General features: G+C 38.3%; 1 protein-coding gene across 2 annotated transcripts; it reads right to left on the bottom strand.

Moving 5' to 3' along the window:
- Window positions 1-4,423: 4,423 nt before the first annotated feature.
- On the bottom strand, window positions 4,424-23,453 carry DAW1 (dynein assembly factor with WD repeats 1). Of its 2 annotated transcripts, XM_088528510.1 has the most exons (13): window positions 23,367-23,453; window positions 22,258-22,330; window positions 20,953-21,097; window positions 17,884-17,942; window positions 17,096-17,218; window positions 15,113-15,212; window positions 13,300-13,407; window positions 12,110-12,216; window positions 9,629-9,731; window positions 7,959-8,073; window positions 6,788-6,864; window positions 5,176-5,338; window positions 4,424-4,742 (listed from the first exon to the last, which is right to left on the bottom strand). In XM_088528510.1, the coding sequence occupies exons 1-13, from the start codon at window positions 23,404-23,406 to the stop codon at window positions 4,708-4,710; spliced, it is 1,248 nt and encodes a 415-aa protein (XP_088384636.1). In that variant the 5' UTR covers window positions 23,407-23,453; the 3' UTR covers window positions 4,424-4,707. The 2 variants fall into 2 exon arrangements, with proteins under 2 accessions (XP_088384636.1, XP_088384635.1); XM_088528509.1 differs by lacking the exon at window positions 4,424-4,742 and having other exon boundaries at window positions 5,093-5,338.
- Between the last annotated feature and the right edge of the window lie 2,279 nt (window positions 23,454-25,732).

The following is a 25,732-nucleotide window of genomic DNA, read 5'->3' as shown; positions in this document are numbered from 1 at the left end:
AAGAGAAGGATAATATCTAAAAAGAGAATTGTGTTCACATAAAATCTTAGCAATGCTAGTTTTTATAATTTACAAGAAAACAAAATCATTGTTAACATCTTTCAGCACACACAACTGCTCATTTTGGATATAAATGTTTGGGTTATATATGATAGTTCACATTACTGTAACATTTGTATAACTGTTTGATAAGATGTAACTATGGTACCTTCTTGTTGAGATGATGTTTCATGCACTTAAGGATACTTTCTTTTGACTCTGCCAAAGAGATTGGTTTTGAATTTAATGATAAATATAAGTTATCACATCAAAGCTCTTCTGTGATTTGTTTCTTTGAAAATATATTTATCTCTGCACACCAATGTAATAGAAAATCTGCCTGCCTTTCCCAGTAAAATATTTAAGAGATGTTTTATTTTCCATATAACAGTATATGCTTCTGTAATATTTCTTGAAAAAAAATATATCCTTTTGCACTAAGTATTTTTGGAGATTTTGAAGTAGTTTTAAATAATTTATGAAAAAGAGCCATATTCTCAATTTTATCATTAAATCCATTCCTAAACTTGCATGGTTTCCTCACACTCATTTGTTAAGAAATGCAAATCATCAGTGAATCAAAGATCTAATGCAGGAGATGAAGTAACATGGCTAATTCTGCATCTGCTCTGCAGTATGAACAAGGCAGTGAAAGTCACTTCACTGGCAGGAGAACTCTCTGTGCCCACTAAATTGCCCCCTGCTGTCACTGGCCCTGCTCCTCAGGGCTAACGAACACCCGTAACTCCCACTACCACCAGTGGGAGCTCTGAGCACTCGGCATTTCCGAGGTGGAAACATAATAAAAAACACCAAGTATCATGGACTGAAAGTGCTTTGTTTGAGTTAGTGAATTGGAAAGTGTATTTATTTTCAAGCCGAATCTAGTTAGCTGTCAGTATACGAATTTTTGCTGTGATAGAATAAATGTTTACTTATCCTACAAAGCACAAATATCATGACTGAGTTGTAACAGTGTGATGCAGTTCCTCTGTACAGTAGTTCTTAATGTTGCAATTTATTCAGAAATAAATTTATGTTATAATGTGCGTCCTCTTCGTCTTTCTAAAAAGGCTCGTGAACGTGACCCATTTTATTTGACCAATTTAACAGCATACACATCCTGTCCCTGTAGCCTGTCGGAGCTCCTGCTTCCGAAAGAGACGTGTGACGGGGGCCTCCCCGCTGCCTCGGCCCCGCGACTCCTGCGGCGGCAGGAGGCTCGGCCCAACCTTCCGAGTACCGCAGGGAGGCGAAGATGAATGACGGATCCGCGGCCTCTCCGCGTTAGGCAGAGCCCCTAGCACTGCTTACCCAGCACTTTACTCCCTGCCAAGGGCTGGGGGTGGCCACGAACGTCACACAGGTATTTACTGCCCACGACTGTCCTGTTAAATTCTGCAGGTAGCTTTTCTGGACGGGTTGATTTCACTGTTTCCAGGCAGGGGAGCAGCAGCCCGAATCCCAGCTCCCAAGGCCAGCAGAGCCATAACCATGAAGAGCCCACCTGAGCTACTTCATAAATAACATCTCCTTCTCAGAAGGGAAGCCCATCTGCACGAGCCTGTTCAAGAAGTTTAATGCAAGCCTGACTCATTCCTTTCCTATGGTAACTATGAGCAGACTCATAGTACCTGCCACTAGCTTTAATTTTTCAATGCCACTCTGAAGCCATTGCCACCGCTAGGAGTTGGCCCTCAGGAAATAGCTTGGAGCAGGAAAGCATTCAGCAGGACAGACAGTTAAACTAAGGAACGGCACTAGCAAACTAATTTAAATGATTTGTAGGAGAACCAGGTTTGTCTGGACAGTGCTGTGCCCTCCCCCCAACTTCTGTGGAAAATGAGACGCTAAAATGCAGCAAACTGGAAATTACAACCGTGGGGGATATATTTCATATCTCTTCACTATGCACCCCAGGTTCTCACTAACTGCCACTTTTTAATGAATGGGTGTGAGTATTACTATTCTCACTTACTCAGGAAAGAATTTAATTTTCAAGAGATACCAAAAGCTTATGTCACACCACACACTTTCATGGAAAGCTTTGCCCTTTGCTTGTAAAACATAAGTTCCATCCTAGGAAAACTATGTGACACAATAAGCCGAGGGCTTCTTTCCCAGAAAAAAGACTGGCATACCCATAGAGGCAACTGGTGGAAAGATTCACCGGACTAAGAGACCCAGTGAAGCCACTCAGACTTGCACAGCGATAGTCCCTACCGAGGCGCGCTTCAGGAGCCTCCTGAGGCCACGAGGCCTTTCCGTGAACGCCCAGCGAGCGGATCAAGTCACCAGCACCTCAGGGCCATGTCGAGAGCCTCATCCTACTCCAGCCGCCCAGCGCCTGCTCCGCTCACTGCAGTGCAAACAGCCCACGACACAGAGCTTTGGGAAGACTAAAATAGCACCAGACAGCAGTTTTAGTACACACGGACAATTTTGGTCTTGGGGGTCGAAGGGGTATCAATTAATACCATGAGGGTAAACAACGCGCAGAGCATCTAGCAACAAAGCATTTGCACAGGGACACCTGGAGAATGGCTTCGTGGCTTCCGACCCGCCAAGTGAGGTGCTTGTTAGCAGTGCTGTGCAGCACCAAACACGCAGACATTTCTCATTTGAGCAGGAAACCTGAACATCTTAGATGAAAAGCCCATCTACATGTATTCCCTCAGGCAGCGCAGGGAAAGCCAGAAGAAGAACCCAGGTAGCCTGACGCTCAGGCCAGTGCTTAGTCTGAGACCTCAACTCACTTGCCATTTGCCATGAAACAGGGCAAGAGGAGATGTAAGCCAAAAAAATGTTTGATTCACTTCACCACCAGCATAGCATAAGAGAAAAACCACAAGGAAAAAGACAACAGAAAAGATCCCAACCAGAAAGATGAGGCAAAAATCTACCTCCTGTTTGCAGTCCAGAGAATTTTTTACTTAATAATGGAAGGTCAAATTTTAGTTTTGAAATATTTTACAGTATTTATGCATATTTCCTTACACTTGTTTTCCTCCATTTTTGCTAAACAGAAATCATGCCTCATCTCTACATTTAGGTGCAAATTTACCTAGGGGCACTGGGCAGTTCTGGAGTGACACAGAGCTACATTGCTGCTCCTGCTGCACTGAAATCAGGATTACCAAGGTGCTCTGTGGAAGTCAGTAGTTGTTACACAGGAGAGGAGGAAACACAACATGCATTATAACACTAATAGCCACACTGCCAAGGTCTCCTACAAGACAGCTCTACTTCAAACAACCAGGACGTTTCCCAAGTGGCAAGAAGCAATTTTGTTCCTGCTTGTGTACACAACACAAGCCAGCAGAGTCTAAATGCCCCAGCACTGGTAACTTCATATGAAGTTTAACACTGAAAAATACATAACAACTCAGAAACCTTCAAACTTCTGCCACTCGCTTCCTTCTCCCTCTCAGTCTCCATGTCACCCCCTGCCCAGTTCCCTCAGCCCTGCGCTCCTTACCTCTCCGTCCATCCCTCCGCCAGCAACAGGACCGAGCGCTCGGGCTCTGCTTCTTTGCTTTCCCCTGCAGAGAGCAGCCACAGCTCCAGGTGCTCGTTTGGTGGGCAGGGATCTGCCCAGCTGAGGCCTGTTGACAATTACTGGGGAGAGAGAAGCCTGGGGGGAGGGAGGTCATCGTATGGTAGTGAATGACTTATCTAGGTCCCCTGCCATTCCTCAGTTCATGTTATGATTCTCAGTTCACTTATTTCCAAGTCTTTGTCTTGTGCTGTTTCTTCATCAGCTTAGGGCCATGATTCAAAGTTGGTGTCACCGCTTGTTTTTTTTTTTTTTACCTCAGGTAGAAATAGAAGAATGTGGAATAGAAAGAAATGAAATTAATGAGTGATGTGGACAAGTGTGAAAGAGGAGGGGGTGGGAGTTAAAACTGCTGCATATGGTAGTTAGTAGCAGTGCAGTTCACAAAGGATTGCTCACGTTGTTCCCCCAAAACACCAAGTGGGACATGGTATTACAAGTAACATAATATTTTAACACAATCCTTTATTATGCAACAAAAAATAATACAAAAGTACTCAGAGCACATGCATAACACTACTCCTTTCACACTTGATAATCCTATTTTTTTATTAAAAGCATTACACATAGAACAAGAGGGCTCCACAAACCTACTGGATTCATTCACAATCAGGTAACTGAGAAGATGGAGTCAGCCTCTTTTCAGTGGTATCCAGTGACAGGAAAAGAAGCAAAGGGCACAAACTGAAACACAGGAAATTTCATTTAAAAATAAGAAAAAAACTTTTTTACTGTAAATGTGAGTGAACACTGGAGAAGGTTGGTTGTCCAAGGAGGTTGTAGAGTCTCCAGCCTTGGATTTAGTCAAGAGACAGCGAGACAAAACCCTGGGCAGCCTGCCCTAGTTGACTCAGCTTTGAGTAGCAGGTGTTGGAGCTGATGATCTCCACAGGTCCCTTCTAACCTAAACAATTACACGATTCCACGATTCTACATCTAGATGTCACTGAACTCAAACCTACAAAAACTTAGGTAATGTGTCTACTTCAGCAAAGCTGAAACCTAACAAAGAGGGTAAAAGAAAACAGATCTGAAAAATTAATATTTATTAGCTATGAAATTCATGATGTTGGCCAAGGCACATACCACACTGGATCATTCCTTCTCTTCAGTCAACGCCATATTCTACAGGTGTTATCCTTGCTCCCTGGTAATAAATACATATTGTAAGGGAAGATTTTGGCCATATTATAACTTACCCATTTTTGTTAAAACTGAAGTGAATGAAACCTGACCAGAGCACAGTGCCAAAGGCACAAAGGGTCTGCTGGCCTTTAGGAGAGCGTGTTTTGTGCACGCAGAGCTCCCTCGCTGCACGTTAGGTCAGAAGTGCTCTGCAGCTCCCACGTGAGCACAGGGGTGCCTGTGCCTCTGCCCAAATTGTGACAGTACTCACGTAAGCCTCAGTCCCCAAATGACTTTCAAGCTTTCCTGACTATATTTTGAGACACTGCTGGTACCTGCATTTGAGATGTGGTCCCAAGACATCTGTCAGACTCTCTAAATATTTGAATAACATGATTTAAATATAGGATTCTAAAAAAATGAATAAAAAGTCTGGTTTGGAGAACATTGGTTACCTGTAATGATTATATTGCCTTTGTAATTGAAGGCACAGGAGAATATTTCATCGTTGTGACCCTCTAATATCTGAATGCACTCTCCTGTAGCAGCATCCCAGAGTCGAACAGTTTTATCAGAGCTGGCTGTTAGTATACGGTTGCCTTTAGGGTTGAAACATATCTTAAAGAAAAAAAAAAGTGATATTATTTAGCGTATCAGTTTGTCTAGAAAAGGAAGCATATCTAGTGGTTAAAAGATGAAACCAGAAGTCAGCAACTCTTGCAATATATATATATATTTTTCCAGCTAAAATTAACCATAGTATAGCACTGGAGACACCTCAGCAAACTTCTGTGGCTGGAAACTTTGCCCATGTGCAAAGGTTAACCACAGTGACCTCATTATAGGGCCAGAATTTTAGAACATGATCCCACCACATCATATTTGCTCCACAATGGTAAGAACTCTATTTAAACGTCATTAATCCTATGTAAAATACATATTTTGTAGATTTGTATATATGCATATTCATGTATATATTTTATACAGTAAATAACAATGTTCTATAATATTAAAATTCCCACTGAAAGCAAATTATATTGTAGGATGACTCCATATTTTGCCAAGTTTGCATGCATTTCCAGTTAATCACATGTTTTTATAAGACTAACCAGAAAATACCAGGTTTATTGTATAATGCAATCTTGCTTAATTACTGAGGGCAAAATGCCTACTCCCCAGAAATCAAACTTCCATGCAATAACCTTCCCAAGTGATCACGGCCATGCAGAACATCTGCAGAAATTGATTGACTTTCCAGAATGCTCCCAGATGAGCAAATTCTCACTTCCAATGCAGAAATCCACGTTGGCACTGATGGATTCTGTCTGTAACTCTCCCACATTTCAGCAAATATTGACTGCATTCCTCAACACAGAGTGAGTGTGAAGTATTAAGTGAGGAAAGACTAGCCCTTCTGAACTTAATATCCTCTCATTAGAGCAATTATAATCAACACAAAGGAAGAGTTCTTCTGTTTAAGAACTATTTGATTTGAAAATACTAGTATTTCATTTACAAAAAAGCATTAAAGTACTACAGACTTAGCACAATAGCCTCTAACTAATGAAAACTAACCATTTGAAAGAATGAGGAAAAGTAAGATGGATTAAGTAAAAAAAAAAAAAAAACTAATAAATTGATAACTTAATTACTGATATTAATTATTTTTTAAAGTATCCAAATGTTTTTGGAACTGAACTTGGGCACTGAAAATTGAGCTAGACAGGAAATCCAGTGAAGTACATGAGTATACTTCTCATGATCAAGTGATTTTTGAAAAGGGCTTTAGGTTCTCAGTTCCCCAGGGCACGTACACGTGACCAGGTATTTTGCCACAGAAATGGGGTCTTTCTGTTCCTTTCGATAATCAGGCACACAGAGAAATGAAACAGTAGAGAGGAGCAGATCTATCGAAAGCTGGGGAAGAGGGTGATGGTAAAAGTCAAAGAACGCAGTAGACTGAAGGGGTCATCGAGATACTAAAAAACTTAATCTTTAACTGGTTATGGAATAACTGATGGACTGGATGTCACACACAGAAGTTAATAAGAAAATCATACAACTCACCTTTGAAATTTCACCTCCATGTCCTTCTATCTTTGCAATGCACTTTTTTGTTTCTGCATTATAAATTCTTCCTGACCCTGTTGTAGGAGATAAAAATCCATTTGTGATTCCTCTGCTGGAGCATGTATTTTAGCAAGAATATTTTACTAAGGCCGGGAGGACCTCATCCTCAGGTTTGATTTCAACAGAAGTAGATAGCAATCTTCCTAGTTTTTCCCAAGGAAAAAGGCTTTCAAAAAGTATCTGTAATATGTCTGGAAAAGGTTAACTTTACAGTCGCCTCTGCCTTGAAACTTGTAAAAAGTCCACTTAGAATAAGGACCACTTTACTGTGTAATTTCAGAAAGCCTCTTACATTATATACAGAAAGCTTTCATTACCTTGCAGATATTTGTTATATACAATAAGCTACTAACTATATATATAATAAGCTACTAATTATGCTGAACAAGCTAGTCATTGTATTTCGAAAAGCTTTTTACATCGTATTATGTCTTAATTTAGCAAATACAGCAAATCAGACCCAAGTAGGGCCCCCGCATCGAGTCCGGTATGCTGTTCCTGAGGTGCAGAATCAGCACACTAAGTATGTATGTAAAAAACATGGTATCCTCATTATGTACTATAATAAAATGCTGTGCAGGTGAATACAGAAAGATATTTATTGTGATGCATAAAAACCAATAAGCATATAAATTTTGCTGCATACCAATAATAAAACAAAATTGTTTATTTCCCTGGCTCTTTGCTGTGCATTCTCTTGCAGTCAGTTCGAAAGATGTAGTAGCAAATAGTAAACATCCAAACACCTTTTTCATTTAAATCTAAATGCGAGCTGTGTAAACCCAACTTCATTCAGAAGCTACTTCCCTACATTTTCTAGACATAGTTATATCTACAAGAGAATTATTTTTCAATGAGCTTAACGTTCAAGGGGGAAGCTGTTTCAATTTGATTAGCACATAAAAATATTAAAATTTTCCCTGTGGAAAACTTAATGCTAAACTTTCCATAATGAAACAGACATGGCTTGATCTGTAGTTTCAGGTCATGAAACTCTGGTTTGATCTTCCTGCAATTACAACAAAACCAAAGGAAGAGGACAAATGTGTTTTCACACTATTCACACTGCAATCCTTAAGGTGGTCCCAATTCAAATGATTTCCCTTACCATCAGCAGAGGCAGTTGCAATACGTTGGCCAGCATAATCAAAGCAGATATCCAATATTTCATCACTGTGACCTGTTAAAGTTGCGATATGTGTCCCAGTCTTAGCATTCCACAGCTGCAAATGCATAAAGATAAATGAATACAGCATCTATATTTGCTTTATTTACTACAGGGAAAATAAAGGTAACTCTTGTGCTTATTTTAACTAATATCCTCAACAGTAACTTGACAAGTATATGGCCTTTCTAATGTCAGTTTAGATGCATTAATGTGAAACCTGGATATAAATTAATAAAAGAGTCACTGTTCAGAGGTTCATGCAGTCCAATTTGTTTTGTTATTTGGACTATTGATTAAACGAGATTTAAAAACACATTTTATTATTTAATAAGACTTCAATTAAATGAAAACTTGTATAAAAAGCTCCTGAGTTTCACTTGTAATTGTAAATTCTTTAATGAAGTATACATACTAGTTCCAAATAATACTCATTCAGTTATAAAAGATATATTTTTATACAAAGTAGCTGATGAGAAAGCTTCAGTAGAAACTGAGCTGAAAAGAATTCTAAAAATTCAGTAAAAAAAAAAAAAAGCCATCAGAGAGAAAAATCAAATTCAGGGAAAGAACCAGTATCTACCTCAATTACTACAATCTGCTTATGCTACCTAAACAGAAGGGAAAGCAGTAGCTACTTAATCAAGAGAGGATACCTTTGTCAAAGGTAACAGTACAGAACGTGTAGGATCTAGCAGGCAAAGCCAATCAAATAAGTCCAGTTCATTCCCCATTGTGCACATCTTAGTCAAAGCTAAAAACCTGCAATTTATTTTGCTTTCCTAATTCCTTTTTTTCCCTAAGTATATCTGTTACAAACTCCCATTTATTTTAGGTCTGTGATACACACACAAAGGTATTTGTTCAGATGAGGCTTCAAGAATCCATTCATTTTGTGGCATGTCTTTCCAGATATTCAGCTTTTATGCGTGACACGGTGGGCTTGGACCTCAGAAATATGTCAGACACTGGATTCCTCCATTCCTCCTCTGACTCTAATAAGCAAAACTTCACCCTCACGGTAACAACTTCTACAACAAACTGAAGAGTTCGATATGGAAATATTATAGCTTTATCTGTTCTCTAGAGGGCAAAATAAAGGACGCTATGGAAATGTGCGCTCTACTCTAGATGCTGGCAGACCAAAATTGCACTCTGAGCACCTCCACCTGAACTCTGTCTCTGAGACATGCAGATGAGGGTAGACAAACCACGCCACCTCCTCATTGAAACATGCAATGGAACCCTCAAACCCACAGATATTCTTACTGAAAACCATCCAGACATGTCTCCCACTGACCAACCCATAGGCTCATTTGAAGGCTATGCCACAAGAAGCAAGAAGCAGTTAGCCCAAGCTGGATTCCATGACATGAACTCTAAAATAGTCCTTCTTTGATACTAAAACAATAAATTGTAATTGCATTACAAAACACGCCTTCTTGTTTAGTGGTATTAGGTAAGCTTGCAAACCACAGACCTAATTTATAGAAATATTTTTAAATAAGATACTATGTTCAAAAACTACAGGGATTCACCACATTCTATACAAAGTCTAACAATAAATTACTTGATGCAGCAAGAGCGCTCCGGTACCGAGCAGCCTTCCTTACCATGCACGTTTTGTCCATGGAGCCCGTGGCAATGAGAGAGCAGTTCCAGTTGAACTGGGCACTGCTAATCTCTCCCCGGTGACCTATCAAAGTATGTAACTTCCTGCAAAAACAAAACAAAACACATTTTTACAGTGTATTTTGATACAGGCACATATTCATAAGCAAGTTTGCACTTTTCTGAGCAAGACAGAAACAGATTTCTTTTATTCATCTACATCCATAGTACAAACAGCAAGTTTTTCCACATTAGCCTCCCAATATCCTATTTCAGGGAATTACAAACATTGTATCTTTGCAATTCTGTATCACTGAAGTGTTTAATCTAAATCTTTTTATAAAATCCACTGCAGATCAACTGAGACTTAATCGGGTGCTTAATTTGGAGCATGTACTCAAGTATACAAATGAGGACAAAACTGAAAATGACTTCTAATCCTCATTAATGCTAAACTTCTTGCTGCACAAGGACCAACAATGCTACTTCCATTAAATCCTTCAATCAGCTTTAGCTGCATAGAGGTACAATCAGCCATTTGCACTTACTATGAATTAAAGGCCTATAAACCAACGAATTCTAAAAATGATTGAGAGACACATTAAAGGATTAGTAACTTAAGATATTATTACAATTCTAATATTATCATATCATTAATAGAAAACAGTTTTAAGTAATGGACAAAGTAATGACTAGAAAAACAACTAAATGAGTTTAAGTAACTGAAATACTGAAATGTTTTTATTGGTTGGGTAAGATACAGATGTAGAAGAGCTAAATTAATGCATACACTGAATGTACAGACCACAATGCAAAACTCATGAGCAAATGAATGTTTGATTTATGATAACAAAACTTGATTGTGTTCATGCCATCTTATAAAATTACTTCTTTTAATTTCTAACAATGTGAGTCCATTGTAATTGTACAGACCTTTCTACAGTAAAAACGAAAATCAACAAACAGAAAACAATAACAAGGGAGAACTTAATTTTGTGAATACTTTATTTGGCCATCAAGGCTGCTGTTACTGTACCACTTAACACCGAATGATGACAAACATTTTGATTCCCAGATTTTGAAAAGGCAGTCCAATCTTCAGCCTGCTAAAGCTTTAATCAATAAGCTCAACGGTAGCCATGTGTGTAACTTGTTTCACTGAAACTAGGAAGAGATATGGACGTCTAAATGGGTATGTAAATCATAAATAAAAGTACGAGTTGTTCAAAAGCCTTTCTGAACTACAACCTTTCTCTATTATTAAATGTGTACATGACTCACTACCATCTAAAAGACTGCAGGCTGATCCTGGCACAATTATATTGGCACTCGATAACTACCAGCACTGCTAGTGTTTAAACAAGAATTTCCTCCCTCATATTCCACTTCCTGCTATTTGATCCTGATGTCAAGTCCACAGTCATTTCTTAGAAGAGAAGAACAGGAAGATCCCAAGACTTTGACTTCACAGCAGGTCCAGACGAGAGGATGAAAGGAGTAATTATTTTCCAAGAAACATTTGCAAGGACAACAGGCTAAACAACAGCACTGCATCTGAAGGCCCGGCCTGCTGAGTGAGTCCTTACCTATGCCAAACATTAAACTGTTTAAGCTGTATATGCTCAAAGCTTACAAGACCAAGCCCAAAATGATAAACTGTGTATATTACTTTTTTTTAATCACAAAATTACTCTGCTTTTGAAGTGATACTTATTAAGTTAATTATTGCAAGATAACACTTTCCCTTCATATATTAATTACAGAGATATTCCTCCTGCTCTCATAAGGAAAGATATCTTCTCTGAAAATTTAATAGAATATCTTTATAAATTAATTTGTCAGTAATCAGGGCAACCATTTTATTATTCCGGTTGAAAAAACAAGAGGATTTGTCAGGATAATATAACCAGCTAGTATTTAGCTACTACATTATTGCTTTTTGGCATCATAATCGAGACATTTTGTTCTTTACAGTCAGAGGGCCAAATTTTCTCCTCTTTATAAATGTATCCTGACACAAAGCAGTGTGAGAAGGAAAACAAGCCCTCTATGTGTTTTAAAGACAAAGGGACCAGACTAATTTCCTGTGACATAACATACTTTTTATTTAAACAGTCTGTTTCAAATAAGAAAATATAGACACCTTCCAAACCATGAGTTTCTATACTGATAAAATATCTTCCCGTTTGCAGAAGCAAGACAGGATCACATAGTAGCAACACAAGATCACTGTAGTGCATCTGTCTCCTTAATGTTCATAAGAAAATGGAATAAAAATCTAAACCTTTTGCAGAGAAAATCATTTGGTGAGCAACATTATTTTCAGAAGAAAAGAAGCAGACCTAAGAAAAGACAGATGAAGCAATATCGACCCAAAAAAGAAGCAAAAGTGCAAGAAAGGAGTGTAATCTTAGCTCAACATTGTCCTTTCATTTGTCATTAAAACATGAAACACAAAAGGACATTTATTAATACTTTAGTACCTGCCAGTGCCAACGTCCCACACTGCCACCGTGTGGTCAAAGGAGCCAGTGATAATCCTATCTCCTGTGGTGTTAAAAGACAAGGCAATAATTTCTGCTGAGTGCCCCTGAGAGGATTTTTAAAAAAAAAGATGAGAATGTAAATAAGACCCTTTCCAGAATTAATTCAACAGGTAGATTTTTCAGTAGCATTAAAGAAATCAAAGATTTTTTATATTGCAGAATCCTTGTATAACACTAACGTATTAGTTACTTCCTTGTCCAATACATCACAATCTTGACAGAAAGATCTAGTGGACTGTGGCATGGTACCCCAACAACTGCAAAACTCAGCTATCTCACCTAAGCACTAACCAATAAATTATATGTATGAGTAATTCTGCAATGACAGACAATGAGAAATCTGATTAGTCTTTTCCATATCTACTTTAAACAGAACCATATTAGTTTACCAACACGTTCTGAAATCAGATGACTCATTCACAGTAACTACAGTGTCACTGGCCTTAGTGCAGGCCTGTGGAGAAATGACTTCCATAGAGGAAGCTGAAGGTCCACCTCTTCCCACCGCTCTTGCCTCTGCTTAAGGCTCTGGGGGAAAAGAAAGCCAAAGAGGAGGAACTGCCTCTGTCACACCACAGGTCACATACACCAAAGAAAGAAGCATACTCATTATTTGGAATTTGTGAGAGGCAGATCTATGAAAACTTAATAACTTTGGCCAAAACATTGAATCTGTGGAATCCTGGCATGCCATATAAAGCAAAGCGAAACTATAGTCTAGATATTAGGTAACTTTCCTCTGCTTACTTTTTCAGGAAGAAGACTCCTTAAGCTGTAGCTTCTGACATTACTGTTCCCAAAGTTGCTTCATGTTAATGCAGAGGAGACAATAAAGTATAGTACAACAACATGTTTTAGTGGGTAATGGAAGGTATTCTGTCATAACAGTAATGTCACTGAAATGAGAAAATCTGTCTTTTGATGAATAGCATTTATTATAAAACATCATAGATTTCTTATTCCCTTCAAGTCACTTAATCTGTTTTGTGTAATTGCAGTCACTGTATGACACACCTGGTAACAGAAATTTTGAGTTTTCAAACACATGTTAAGAAGTATAATGTTATTTATCTCAGAAAACTAAAAAAGCAAGAAACACCTTAAAACTGTAAAGAAGGAAAGCATACCCTTAGAGTGACTGTTTCTTCTCCTTTCTCTATATCCCATAGCTTGGCTGTAGTATCCATGCTTCCAGTTGCCACTAAGGTGCTTTGAAGATTAAAGGATAAACATACCTGTAGCCAAAAAAAAAAGAGAAAAAAAAAGGAAAGAAGGTGATTTATATATTTTTTTCTGAAAATTATAGGTCAGAGTTAACCACTTTTGGTAACCCCAGGAAGTTTTAATCACGCTCCCACGTTCACATTGCCGCATACGCGCACAGGCCCCTCTCACGGGGGTTAGCGGCCTCCTCTCTCACACCATCACTTGGGGGCTGACAGATGTCTTGCTCTTTAGCATGATCAGTTTGGGTCAAACCAAGTGTGTATTTGACTCACACAGGCTGTGTGAGTCTTATCTTAACAGCTGTTGTTATCTAGGCCATTTGCCAAAGGCCGGATGTGTCCCCACCATTCCATATTTATTTAATAACGAAAAAGCATCAACAAAACCTTATCAATTTCCTTAATTCACTTTTCACATTAAAAAAATAATGTAGCCAGCTCCCTGTTCTTTGCATTGTTTAATATGATTGTCCCACTAACAAAAAACAGGAGGTGTCATATAAGAAGTAAAACAGTAGCTGAGTTCACAGGTACATTTTCATCATGATACCTTTTCCGCTTCTAATATTGAATAGACATGGACATGCCCTTGCCAGCAATGCAACACACACAATAACAGTCTCATTTTAGAAACATGTGCCATACAGAGAAACAACATTTTCTTCTGGTTGTTCTACCAATTATTTGTTAGCACAGCTCATAACATGTTAGTCCTAATTCTACCCCTATGGAAGCCAGAGGACTTCCACTGAAAGGGTCTTTAAATATTTAGCTACCTGTTTTGTAGAAGTAAAATCACTCCAGTCCATCTCAGTAAGCAAATGTGCTTTTCATCTTAAGAGATAAGTGTTTCAAAACACCTATAGAGCTAAAAACCTACTGAAATCAAACATAACTTTCACTAAGGTAAACCAGCATTTTCTCACATAGGCCTTGCAATCTACAAATTAAACACAGAGTTTTTTCCAAAAACAATTTCCAGAAATGCTTTACTAGGTAATGATTTTATAACTCCTTTTATGCAGAAAAATATTTTGCACTGAAACAGGGTTTTGGCAGATTTCTCTGCTCTTTTAATCTGAAATGCTGTCAATCAATATAGTTACTTTTGTTATTAGGCTTTCTAGTGTATTCAAAAGGAAACCAAGCATTTCTAAGCTTAAACTGTTTTGTTGTCATATGTCTTTGGCATTTCTGTATCCCACGTATTCTCAGATAAGATACTTAAAATGCAATTTTACTCCAGAAATTCTTCTATGATTCCTAATGGCCCTGTGTTATTAGCACAAACGTTAATGTAAAAGACAGTAACACAAACAATGATGTTCTTGTGTATTCAGTTCTTCAGATATGAAAGACAGTATAAAATATTAGAAAAATGGATAAAATGCAAACAAATCAAGGAATAATAAATGCAACAAATAGAAATTTCAGATTGTTCTATTGCTTTCAAAAATGTGTCAACATTTTGATAAACAAAAGAAACTGTAACAAGCCAAGACTAAAAATAACCTCTCAAACTGTGTGCAATGTTTTGTTCTATTTCTTAAGAACTGTCAGAATGCTTTTTCATACATGCTCGCAATATCTGAATGTGAGAACAAATGCAGAATAGTAGCTCCTTCCAAAGTCAACTCATAGACATGTGAAGCCCACAGCTGTGCATAACTGTGTGCGACATATAAAGGAATAAGTAACACCCATCAGTACTCACTATTTCTGCAGTATGTCCTCTGAAAGTATAATAACATTTTCCTGTTTCTGTACTCCACAATTTGCAGGTTTTATCAAAAGATCCAGTGGCAATCTTGTCACTAAATGGAAAACACTGTCATTTTTATTTAGAAAAGAGAAACTCCAATTTCAAAGAGAGTGGAAATCTTAGAAACAATACATTAACTTCAAAGCAAGACAGCAGTATATTTTTTGACCTCTCTCAGGCATGAGCTCTTAGTTTAGCAATAAACTTATTGAACTGGTAGTTGCTGCTCCTGTGCAGATCTGCAGAGGTGAATGGGAGCTGGGAGCTTCTCTCTTTGTGCTTCTATGCACAGAGCAAAGGACAATTTCCCCCATCTCTGTCTGGTCACACACCCTCTGTACAAGTTTGACATAGAAGCAGGTCAACAGATAAAGAATTCCGTGCAAGAAGCTCATGAAGCTGTTACTGCTCTTGCAGAAATTCACTATGGCACATTTTGCCACATAACAAGATCCTGGAACAGGCTTTCACAAATAGAAGTTATATTACAGTAAAAATAAATGCAGACATAGTTTCTAACTTGCAATGGGGGGAGGTTATCTCTGTGTTTCCAGACATATTCAAATGTCATTTCATCAGCCAGACCACCCACTAATTCAGAGTTTGTTTGTTTTATAAACACTTATAAACCGCTACTATAAACAGCTTACCCAAATTTCAGAGGTCCAACTCTCCACCCACTGAAGTCAGTGGGAGTGTTGTAACTAAATGTAATTAGAGCAAGCTCACACTGAAGTTAGGTACCCAGAAAATGTAGTGAGGGACACTGTATAGAAACCTAGACATCAGCAGAAAAACATTCTTTTTTTACTGGACAGCAAATTTAACATGGTTCAAGAGTCTCATCAGGTTTTCTCCCTCCTTTGGCAGATCTTTGCTACATTTGCTTCTCCATTTTTATATCACAGTCTAGTTATTGATATGAGCACAAAATCTTGCTGTATGTAGTTCCTCTGAAGTACAACAATTTCATAAATTATTTTTTAAAGTAAAGAATAATAGCAGAGTAGAAGAGACAGTAAGTTCTAGTTTTTCTACTAGAAGGAAGTGATGATGCTCAAAGCAACCTAAGAACAAATCTTTTACATGCATTTCCTGATGTTAACTTAGTGTACTCTTAACCATTTAACTGGTAAATAAGACATCTGTATGTCAAAAAAAAAAATCAGTTGTAAAAATACAAATTTCTATCTTATTCTGCAGAGAAGCAAAATGATTATCTTGCTATAAATCTTCCCCAGGAAGTGAATGACAATACAACTTCAGTACTTAATTCCCTTTGTTTAGGTGGCAGTTATGACCAAGGGCAAAGAGTTATCGCAGAGAACAAGAGGCACAAACGCATATGTGACATCCACACAGCGGCACCCTGTGGATTTTATGAAAACTACTCAAGAGCACAGACGTTTCCAAATCATGTCCTAAATACCAATGGACGTGTCACGCCAAATGGAGATACCCACTTTGGTTATGATAGAAGTGCTAGAACTGAAGTCATAGTCATGAGCAGTCATAAGTATTTCTCTTATATATAATTATATGGAGGCAGTATAGAATTATTAACTTTCAGAACACAATGTGATTATATAGACATTATCAGAAATAAATCTGTGTTCCTATGTTATTTATACTGTCGTATACATTTTTTCAAGATTCTCAAGACCTAATGAAACTTAAGATGCAAATTTCTAAATATCCATTTTCAAATTAAAGCAGAAAACATATTTGAATGTATACAAAATACAAAGATCTTATATTCATAATATATAGTGTCGTCCTATGATTATTAGCTACAGCTTAACTTTCCCAATTCAGAACTTGAACAGTTTTGGTTTGAGATTATTTAATCTATTTTATTTTAAAGTTCTAACAATTCCAAATTTGCAAAATAGCACAATTAAGAACTATAATGGATCTCAGAGAAAATATATTTACCCGTAGGGATTGTTGAAAGCTATTGCATAGACAACATTTCTGTGTCCCTCCAGCGTGTGTAACTCTTCTCCTGATGCAGTGTCCCATACTTTGCAGGTTCTGTCATAGCTTCCAGTTATAAAGCTAAAATAAAGAGAAATTAATTTCTGAATATTACAATTTTCATAATGGTCCTGGTGTATAGCCAAATCAATCACTTCCATTGATTTCAGTAAACATTGTTTTGGCCACTAATTCTTTTCTTTCTTTCCCAAAGTTTGATTAACAAATGTGGGCATTCCTTTTCTTTTTTTTTTTCTTTTTTATTATTAATCTTAAAAAATATATATTTCTAATCTTAATGTATTTCCATTAAAACCAAGCTGCTTCTTTTCAGACACTAAAGAAAAAAATATTAGGCCTAGGCCCAGAGTGAAATCAGTTCATACAGCATTCCACTACAATCCAAGTCCCAAATGAACTTATGTCAATGACTCATTGGCTTTAGTTACATTCATTTTCTTGCCATAAAGGTGCTTCTTTGTTAAATGCATTAATTGTCAACCAGCTATCATCCTAGAAGGAAAAAGATACATTTAAAGTGAATTTCATTCATCACTTTTTCCCATTTCCTATTGGATCTCCCAGAGAGGCCTGAAATCTAATTACCAATCTGAAGTTGCTTAGAAGTAGCACGGCTGGCTTCTTTTTTCAGGAAAATAAGAATATTGAAATTCACTCACAATTTAATTTACAAATACAAAAGTTACTCTGGTGATCGTATCATTTTGAATTTAAAAACAACTTACCGGGAACCAGATTTGTTAAATGCTACATTAGTCAGCGGTAATACATGTGCCCTAAGTACCTGAAACACAAGATGGAGGGGAGGGAGGAGAAAACAACAGGATTTGATGCATTTTTTCACAAAATCCCATCACTCAGAATACTAAATAGCTTAATATTTTTTCCTCCTTCAGTGAGCTTAGCAGTTATGCCTGTAATAGATTAGCCACTAACTGAAAAAAACATGCCTCATCAGGTTATGTCTGTGAAAATGGTGCGGACTTTCCCCCACATTTCCTTTTCCACCAGCAAAATAACCCTACGCCAGAGCTGCAAAGGCAAAATGAATGATCGAGGGCAGTGTGCCCCTTGAGCTCACTGATGGAAGCAATCCCAACTGCCCTTAAGCCTTAGGCAGTGACCCAAGGATGCAGGGGAACTGAGTATTTTGAACCCTCTGTGTCATCGGATGCTTTTGGTTAGTACACGACACTGTTCTAAAAATGGGAAGAACAAAATTAATAGCTCCATACAGGTCCATCCTCTGGGGTCATGACAAAAAAGGCACACAGAGCTAAAACAAAGATAATTCTTAGGGCAAAATTCAGAGAAGATTTCAAATTTAATTTCTGCTGTACTGTTTAGGTTAGGAAGGCCACTATTTTTCTAACACTGGTTCTAAGATCCTCAGTCAGACAGTATATATTCTTTACATAAATTACTTAATACCTTTTAATACATTTTAAATTTTATTAAGCCTAGGTCAAAATAGCTTCAAATATTGCCCAACAAAAATCAGTCTGTCATGATATTTTAAAAAGGACACAGTAGTATAATTTGGTTTGTACTTGAGTACATGGTGATTATATAGCATGGTTTGTGCTTGAAAACTTTCATCTCTTACAAGCTGACTTCTGCTTGAGACTAAAATATAATGAAATGTTATTCTGGGAAATCTCAGCAACTGCTGACAGTGAAATAAAGGGGTGTTAAAAACACAGCTGTGGTGCCCATTAGTTCCTCTCTGTAACATTGAAAATGAAGACGACATGATTTATGAGCGAGGTCATTTAATCACTGACACTACCAGCGTTTCAACTTTTTGTTCTTATCTCTTGCTTCTTAAATCTTTCTCAGCTGCCACACATAGATTCAGAAAGGAAAATAAAGGCAGCTCAGGTATTTCAGAGGAGTAGGAACTGATCAAAATGGAAGAGAAACAACAAGGGTCAGGAGAAGGATTGAGAAAGAGAGCGAGCTCTAGGTCACCAAGAGCTGCTTGAGCCAAGTGGTACGATAATCAGCGATGTCCAAACAAAAGTACCTCAATTCTGCAAAATGTGCTATACCAGCCCAAAAGCTAAAAAAAAAAAAGCTAAGCCTGCAGCCCAGTACAGTGTGCCTTGATTTGTGAGAGCTTAAAGCCTGAGAAGCTGCTACAACAGCTCGCTTCTCCGCTGAGTGTCCAACACCACCATTATCACAATTACTGGAAATTACAGTAAAGGGAAGTTTAGATTACGCTGCTGTGCAGCAGGAAAAAAATATTCATTTCCAAACAGCGCAAACATACGGAACATTGTTCAGCAAAATATTTTCCCCCCTCACCAGTCTTGCCACATCATCTTAGTATCTCAGCACCTTCTAATACCTGTGTATCTTTTGCATTCGTTAAATGGAACTGAAACACAAAACAAGTTCTTATCACATATTTCTAAGTACTCTTGAGTGAAGCAAATAAGCCAACGGTGATCATTTGCCTGCTGCTAATATTTTCAAATATGGAAAACAAACAATGCACTATACCCAACAAAAAGTAAGTATATTATTTACACTGAAATTCATATATATATTTGATTATGTGCCAGTGCTTGTGATGAACAGTTTTAAAAGACTATGAAAATCAAGGCATTGTCACAACAAAAAGTATATGTTAAAACACAATTAAAACTCTTTACATTTAAGATTCCTTAATTATACATAGCCTTGCTTACATGTTTAAATATACAAATACTTTATGTGTCCTATTGGCCAGAAATATCCAAATTATTTCTTGTAACATCTTAGGTTATGTTTTTAATCAAATAAACCACTACCAAAAAAAAAAGAGAAAGAAAAAAGAAAAAAAAAACACAACTAAAAACACAAATCTTCTCCCTCTTCCCTCTAAATTCCATGTATCACCCAGTAACATAGCAATCAACAGTTTTAATAACTACACATTGCCATCTGCTGACACAATAAAGATACAACACTGAATTATCTCAGCCCATAAAATGCAGTCTCTGCAGGTAAAAAAAGATGGAAATTCCTTAAGTGTCACTACCAGCTATGGTTTTATTACAAAGATGTTTGCAAGGCCTGGCCTTTTGTTAATCTTTAGTTTTCTCCAGATAATGAACCATTGCAGAAATTATTGTTTATAAGATCCAGGATGTACTCTTGGCTACATTCCTATTACTACCTTTTCATCAGCTTTGCAGAACAAACAGTAAGAAAGATTTTTAGTTTTCTTTTTGTTTTTAAATACTATTATCCCAGCCTTACTGACAGAATTCACCACAGAAGGCCTATATAACCCAATCCTTGAAAATCTCTGAATTTCTCTATCATATCACTTGACTTGCAGAAAGTAAACAGCAACCAGTACTGCTGTATGTAGCAGAACATCTAAAATAATCACAATTTACAGAAAATGAAAATCAGAAAAAAACGATGTAGAAAAATATTCAGGGCCTTTCCCTCAGCTGATTTATTCAAATTCTATTCACAGTTTTTGTTTAAACATAACTCTCGGTGTTGCTGGTCCACGGAGACATTTGACAAGTAAGATAATTACTTTTCTCCATCGAAAACACACCTTTGCACATCAGCTGCTGTTAACAGTGTTTAGAAGCAATTAAGCCTCCAGCTTTTGGGGGGGAATCCCTAGAGGAAACAGCCAGGCCAGGCTGAACACTGCAGACGTTAGAAAACAACTGAGAAACTGGTCAAAGAGTCCCAGTTTTGTGCTCAGTTACAACGCAGGTCAGTAAAAATGTATTCAAAATATTAAAACTGAAACACACCCAAATCCCCCAAGTGCCTCTGACCTTAAAAAGATAGAACTTGCGATCATCTTCCTCCCCAAGCTTTTCCTGCAATCTTCGTAATAAATATAAGACCTGTTCCTTGCATGAAGCTGTGATGAGAGGTTCTTCTTTCTGAATTTCTTCTGCTAAAACCGTAACATCTGTGCTAATTCAGAGAAAAAAAATCATTTGACAACAGTTACAATTATAAAAACATATTGCTTACTTGCAGAGAATTGTAATTAAGCAATTATATTAAATTTTTTTTAATTTATCTAATTCAATAATGGTTTAAAGACACATAAATAAATCTTTTTTTTGTTAATTTCTGCATTTCTTTCCCTCTTTTAGTATAGCAGTTCAGTAAGACCTGACTTTTAAATATTTTATCTTAGCAAGACCTCTTCCTTTTCAAAGGGTTCCCATAGAGATACGGGGCATAAGTTTTCAAAACTGGTATTTTAGTAATAAACACCTAGCTTAAAGTGGAGTTTCATAAAATCTCCAAAAGCACATGAAGTAACAACATGACGAAACATATATGATAGTATTGAGGTAAACTCTGTCCATGGCTTCACAAATTATGCCTGTTTCTACAACTCTTAGCTAGAGCAATAACTTCCAAAATGCAGTACAGAGTCTACTGGTATTTATCGGTATTGTATTGGTATTTTGCATGTATCAGATAAACTGCTCTTTTCTGGCCACTTGAAAAACTTTGAGGGTGACAACATTCCTCAGACAGCACAAAGATTTATAACTGGTCCTTCTGAGAAAATCCAGCATTTTATTATGTAAATCTTCATAGTCTAAAAATAGATCTTCTATAACAGCCTTCTAAAACACAGTCACATTTTCCTACGTTAGTATTCTCAGCGCTTACACTTATATTTATGCTTAGTTGTCGTTTTCAGTGATTTCAGCCTGCCCATGTAAAGTAGCATAACTGGGAGTTGAATCGGACCTGTTTTTTTTTTTCAAAACATTGTGAACAGAAATATTTTTACAGTACCTAAGAACCTAAGTATCAATAGTAATAATATTGGAATTTGGACAATAGAACCCCATATTTCTGCTGGCTTCTTGATAATCATAATTCCATAAGCAAAAAGAGCTTCCATCTGTGAACAGTGGCAGACAGCATGATGGCAACAGTCTGCTGGAATGAAAATTCTATATTTAAAATACAGGCAGAATTTTTTTTAAAGTTTTTATGGAGAAGACATAACTAACGTAAATCTCATGAAAAACAGTCAAATAGAGTTGCATATGATCATGGTGCAAGACAGCATACAGTGCTATTATCCAAAATTGAATCCTACTTACTCAGGTCTAAGATCGAGTAGATCTATGGATCTGGTCTTTGGCTCACCACCTTGTACATATTCCAGGATAATTCCTTAAAAAAAGAAAAACAAAGGATGAACAAGTCTTAAATAGATGTTAGGGATTATTATATACTGTAGATCTCATCGTCTCCACTTGTGTTAATTACACCACTGCCTTCAACAGACTTGCTTCTAAATCATGAGAGGAGAACAAGAGTGACAATTCCTGTCGTAAATTATCAAAGCAACGAACAATTCTTTTGTGTTTAAAGGACGATAGATACTAAACATGAATATTCTAAATGTTATATTTACGATTCATTTTCAGGTCTGGAAATAAACTTTTTTTTTCCAGTAAGTTTTTGTATGATCTCAACAGGTCTATTTTCAAACAATTTGTCCTGAAGATACTTTTTGTAATTTGGTGTTCCAAGCAACTTGAAAAATACATTTTATAAAAACTTTTGTATTTTATTTCTCTGCTGGCAAAGCTCTACTGGCTTTATGTGCAGTAAAGCACAGAAAACGGTAGCACGCTGTTCATTTCTAGGCATGCTTTGGCATTTGTGCAAGATGTACCTTGAGCTGAAGCATTAAAGTGTTTAACCACATTGTTCTCTGTTTCAAAATATTCATTGATGAGCTCTACAGCATCTTGGTTTCCCACAGAAAAGGGTATTTTGGATGAATTTTCATGTCATTTTTATTTTACCAAGTTTGTAAGAAAAATACTTGGCAGAAGCGCATTCTGAGGCCGTGTGCCATCTGCAGCTTGCAGCTCATCGCGTCTCAGAAAACGCAGCCAGGCACAGGCCTGAGGTAAGGCCGGACCACGAGGGCAGCTTAGCAGGATACCCTTCTAAAGCGTGGGTCTGCTCAGGAAAAAAAAAAAAAAGGAAAGAAAAAAAGAAAAAGAAAGCAAAGACACTAACAGTGTCTTTAACCAGTCTGTTAGTAATGCATGTGCACTATCGGTGGGAACCGCTCTTCCACGACTCAGTGACACAGGGGCCCGCAGCAGCAGCAGACAGGCGAGGCCCGGCCCGGCCCAGCCCGGTCCGGCCCGGCCCGGTCCTGTCCAGCCCGGCCCCCCGTCCCGCTCCGCACCCGGCGGGTAGTAGCGCAGCAGGAGCCGCCGCAGCCGCATCCTCCCTCGCCGGCCATCGGCCTCGGCCCGTTTCCGTGGCAACCCGCAAACACTCGCCCCGCGCATGCGCCGCCCACCCGCGCGGGGGTCCCCAGCGGGCCCCGCGCGCCAGCGGCTTCCGCGGCGGCGCGGGACGGCCCGGGACGGCCCGGGCAAGGCGCGGAAATGAAACCTGGAGAAAAACCGATCAGCCTGATATTGTGAAGGGAAACCCGAGCTGGATAAGTGAGCAAGGAAAGGCGGCTTCATCGCTTCACCAAAGACAAGAGGGAAAAAATAGCGTATTTTTTAAGCAGAGAGAATCATAGAATCGTAGTGTTTGGAAAAGACCTTCAAGATCACCAAGTCCAGCTGTAAACCCCTCACCCCCAATCCTGACAAACCCTGCCCCTAAGTCATGTATATAAATACATAACTCTGTATAAACATTAAATGCCAGAGGGCCAGGGCTGTGTATCAGTGCACAGGGCTTCTTCCGACCACCCTGGGCTCCCCGCAGCTTCCCCGTGGAAGGGGCCCTGCTGCCTTGGATCTCGGGAAGTGAAGGACAATGGCAGGCCCGGAGCGACCCTGGGACACAGCCAGGGACAATGTGCGTGTCCGGCCGCTCGTTTCCACGTGTTTGCTTTTTTGTACATGGAAAACCAGTTGCCTAGGGGAAGATAAGAAATACATCCATCAAAAATAATCATTCCCGATTCAGCTGAACATTGTTGCCTTTGAGTTGAGTTGCTTTGAACAAGCTTATTCAGGAATAATCCTTTAAACACCCGCTGCGCTTGGTGGTCTCCAGTTTCCTAAAAGCTTTTTGTATTTGTTTATCAGAATCTGTATTTTCCCAGATTATAATTTTGAATATAAACATTTTCTGTTCTTTTAATTTACGTGATGCTAGCTATGAACTTGCCACAATGCCGTTTCCTTCCCATGTGTTCTTCATAAATACACACTGATGTGGCCTCTCTGAGGTAGTAGTTAACAGTAACTAGAAGTATTGCATTTAATTTCAAAGGCTTGATGCTTCTCTTCAACATAAATTAGGCATATCTCCAGTTTCACTATAGTTTATGTAGTAAGCATCTCTTCAGCGTTGTACTTCAGGTTTGCATTTTCATTGCATCAATTATTGCCATATTCTTGGGAAATAAGTTTTTAAGTTTTTCAAAGTCTTATTACCATATGCCAAAGAGCTTGTGTAATTTTTTCTCCATGAGACACAGATACAACAAAACTCGCGCCAGTCTCAGCAGGGCAGAAGGCCGTGGGATGATGGCGGAGCCCATGACGTCTCCTCCCCACGGCCCTCTGCGCCCTCTCTCCTCAGGGTGCAGCAGAGTCGCTCTGGACAAGCTCCTAGATGCCGCCTCTATGCAGGCTGTCCCAAGGAGGACAATGGCATCGATTGCTCTATTCCTCTATAGAATGTATAGAAACATTTTTTTTCCCCAGAGTGCCACCCAGTGCGGGCCCATGTGCTCAATAAACAGGGAGTAACTAACGGCACGTTGCTACGACTGCTAATGCACAATTGGCACCCTGAGGTTTTTAGCAACAAAAGTCTGTAACACAGCGTGGCTGCAATGAAAAGGTAGCTTCAAAGAATCTGCATGCACATTGTATCAAATTCAAAAATGTCCACACTGGAAAGACAAATGAAATGCTAAGACATTTGGCCAGAATCTGCAGCAGTTTTTATCGATGGATGAGATAGCGAGCTTTGATGTTCAGAGATCAAAAGTATTGATTTTATCAGGCTGTAAGGATAATTTATAAAGGAAGGCTGGAAGGATAATTTATAAATCAGCTGCTCCCTCTGTGCATTTCTGCTTGTGTCAGCAGTTTGCAGAAGCAGCAGAAAGTTAAGATACTATAAGCCTCGTTATCAGTCAATGTCAAAAAGCCTTTGAACAGCTTCAGTAAACACTTATATAGAGAACTGGAGACAACTGCATTGGAGATGCAAAATTAAAACGGTTCAATGTGCAGCTTCCTCTTGAGAACTGTGGGCTTCTATCCACTAGCTCAGACTCTGAAAGCTTTTTTCTTGCACCAAAGTATCATGTCCTAAGAAGAATAATAAGAAGAAAGTGTTTCTTTCTTCAACACACTCTCGCTTGCAGAGAAGAGTGGGTTTTAGGCTTCCTGATTTAAAGCTGTATCATGACCCACTTGTTCTCAAGTAGGTCAGTCTGTGGTATGCTAAATCAGAAAGGCCAGCCCAAGAGTCGTCTGAGTTAAGGGAAAGATGTAAAAAGCCACTTCCTATTTCTGTTATGTTAGTCATGAGCATAGCAAACTTTTACTAAGGGGAGTTTTTTGCTCCTTG

This window comes from Tinamus guttatus, unplaced genomic scaffold, assembly GCF_059628265.1.
Source record: "Tinamus guttatus ecotype Peru unplaced genomic scaffold, ASM5962826v1 Tinamus_guttatus_pri_ptg000311l, whole genome shotgun sequence".
Classification (NCBI taxonomy): domain Eukaryota; kingdom Metazoa; phylum Chordata; class Aves; order Tinamiformes; family Tinamidae; genus Tinamus; species Tinamus guttatus.
This window is presented reverse-complemented; position numbering and strand designations above follow the sequence as displayed.

Bases quoted from the DNA above. Each gene is read 5' to 3' on its own strand.
- DAW1 (XM_088528509.1), bottom strand. From the start codon at position 23,406: ATGCGGCTGCGGCGGCTCCTGCTGCGCTACTACCCGCCGG. The intron at 8,074-9,628 runs GTAAGGAAGGCT...ATGCATTTGCAG, and splicing joins CCATGGACAAAACGTGCATG to CTGTGGAATGCTAAGACTGG. The intron at 6,865-7,958 runs GTAAGGGAAATC...CTCCTACAACAG, and splicing joins TGCAACTGCCTCTGCTGATG to GGTCAGGAAGAATTTATAAT.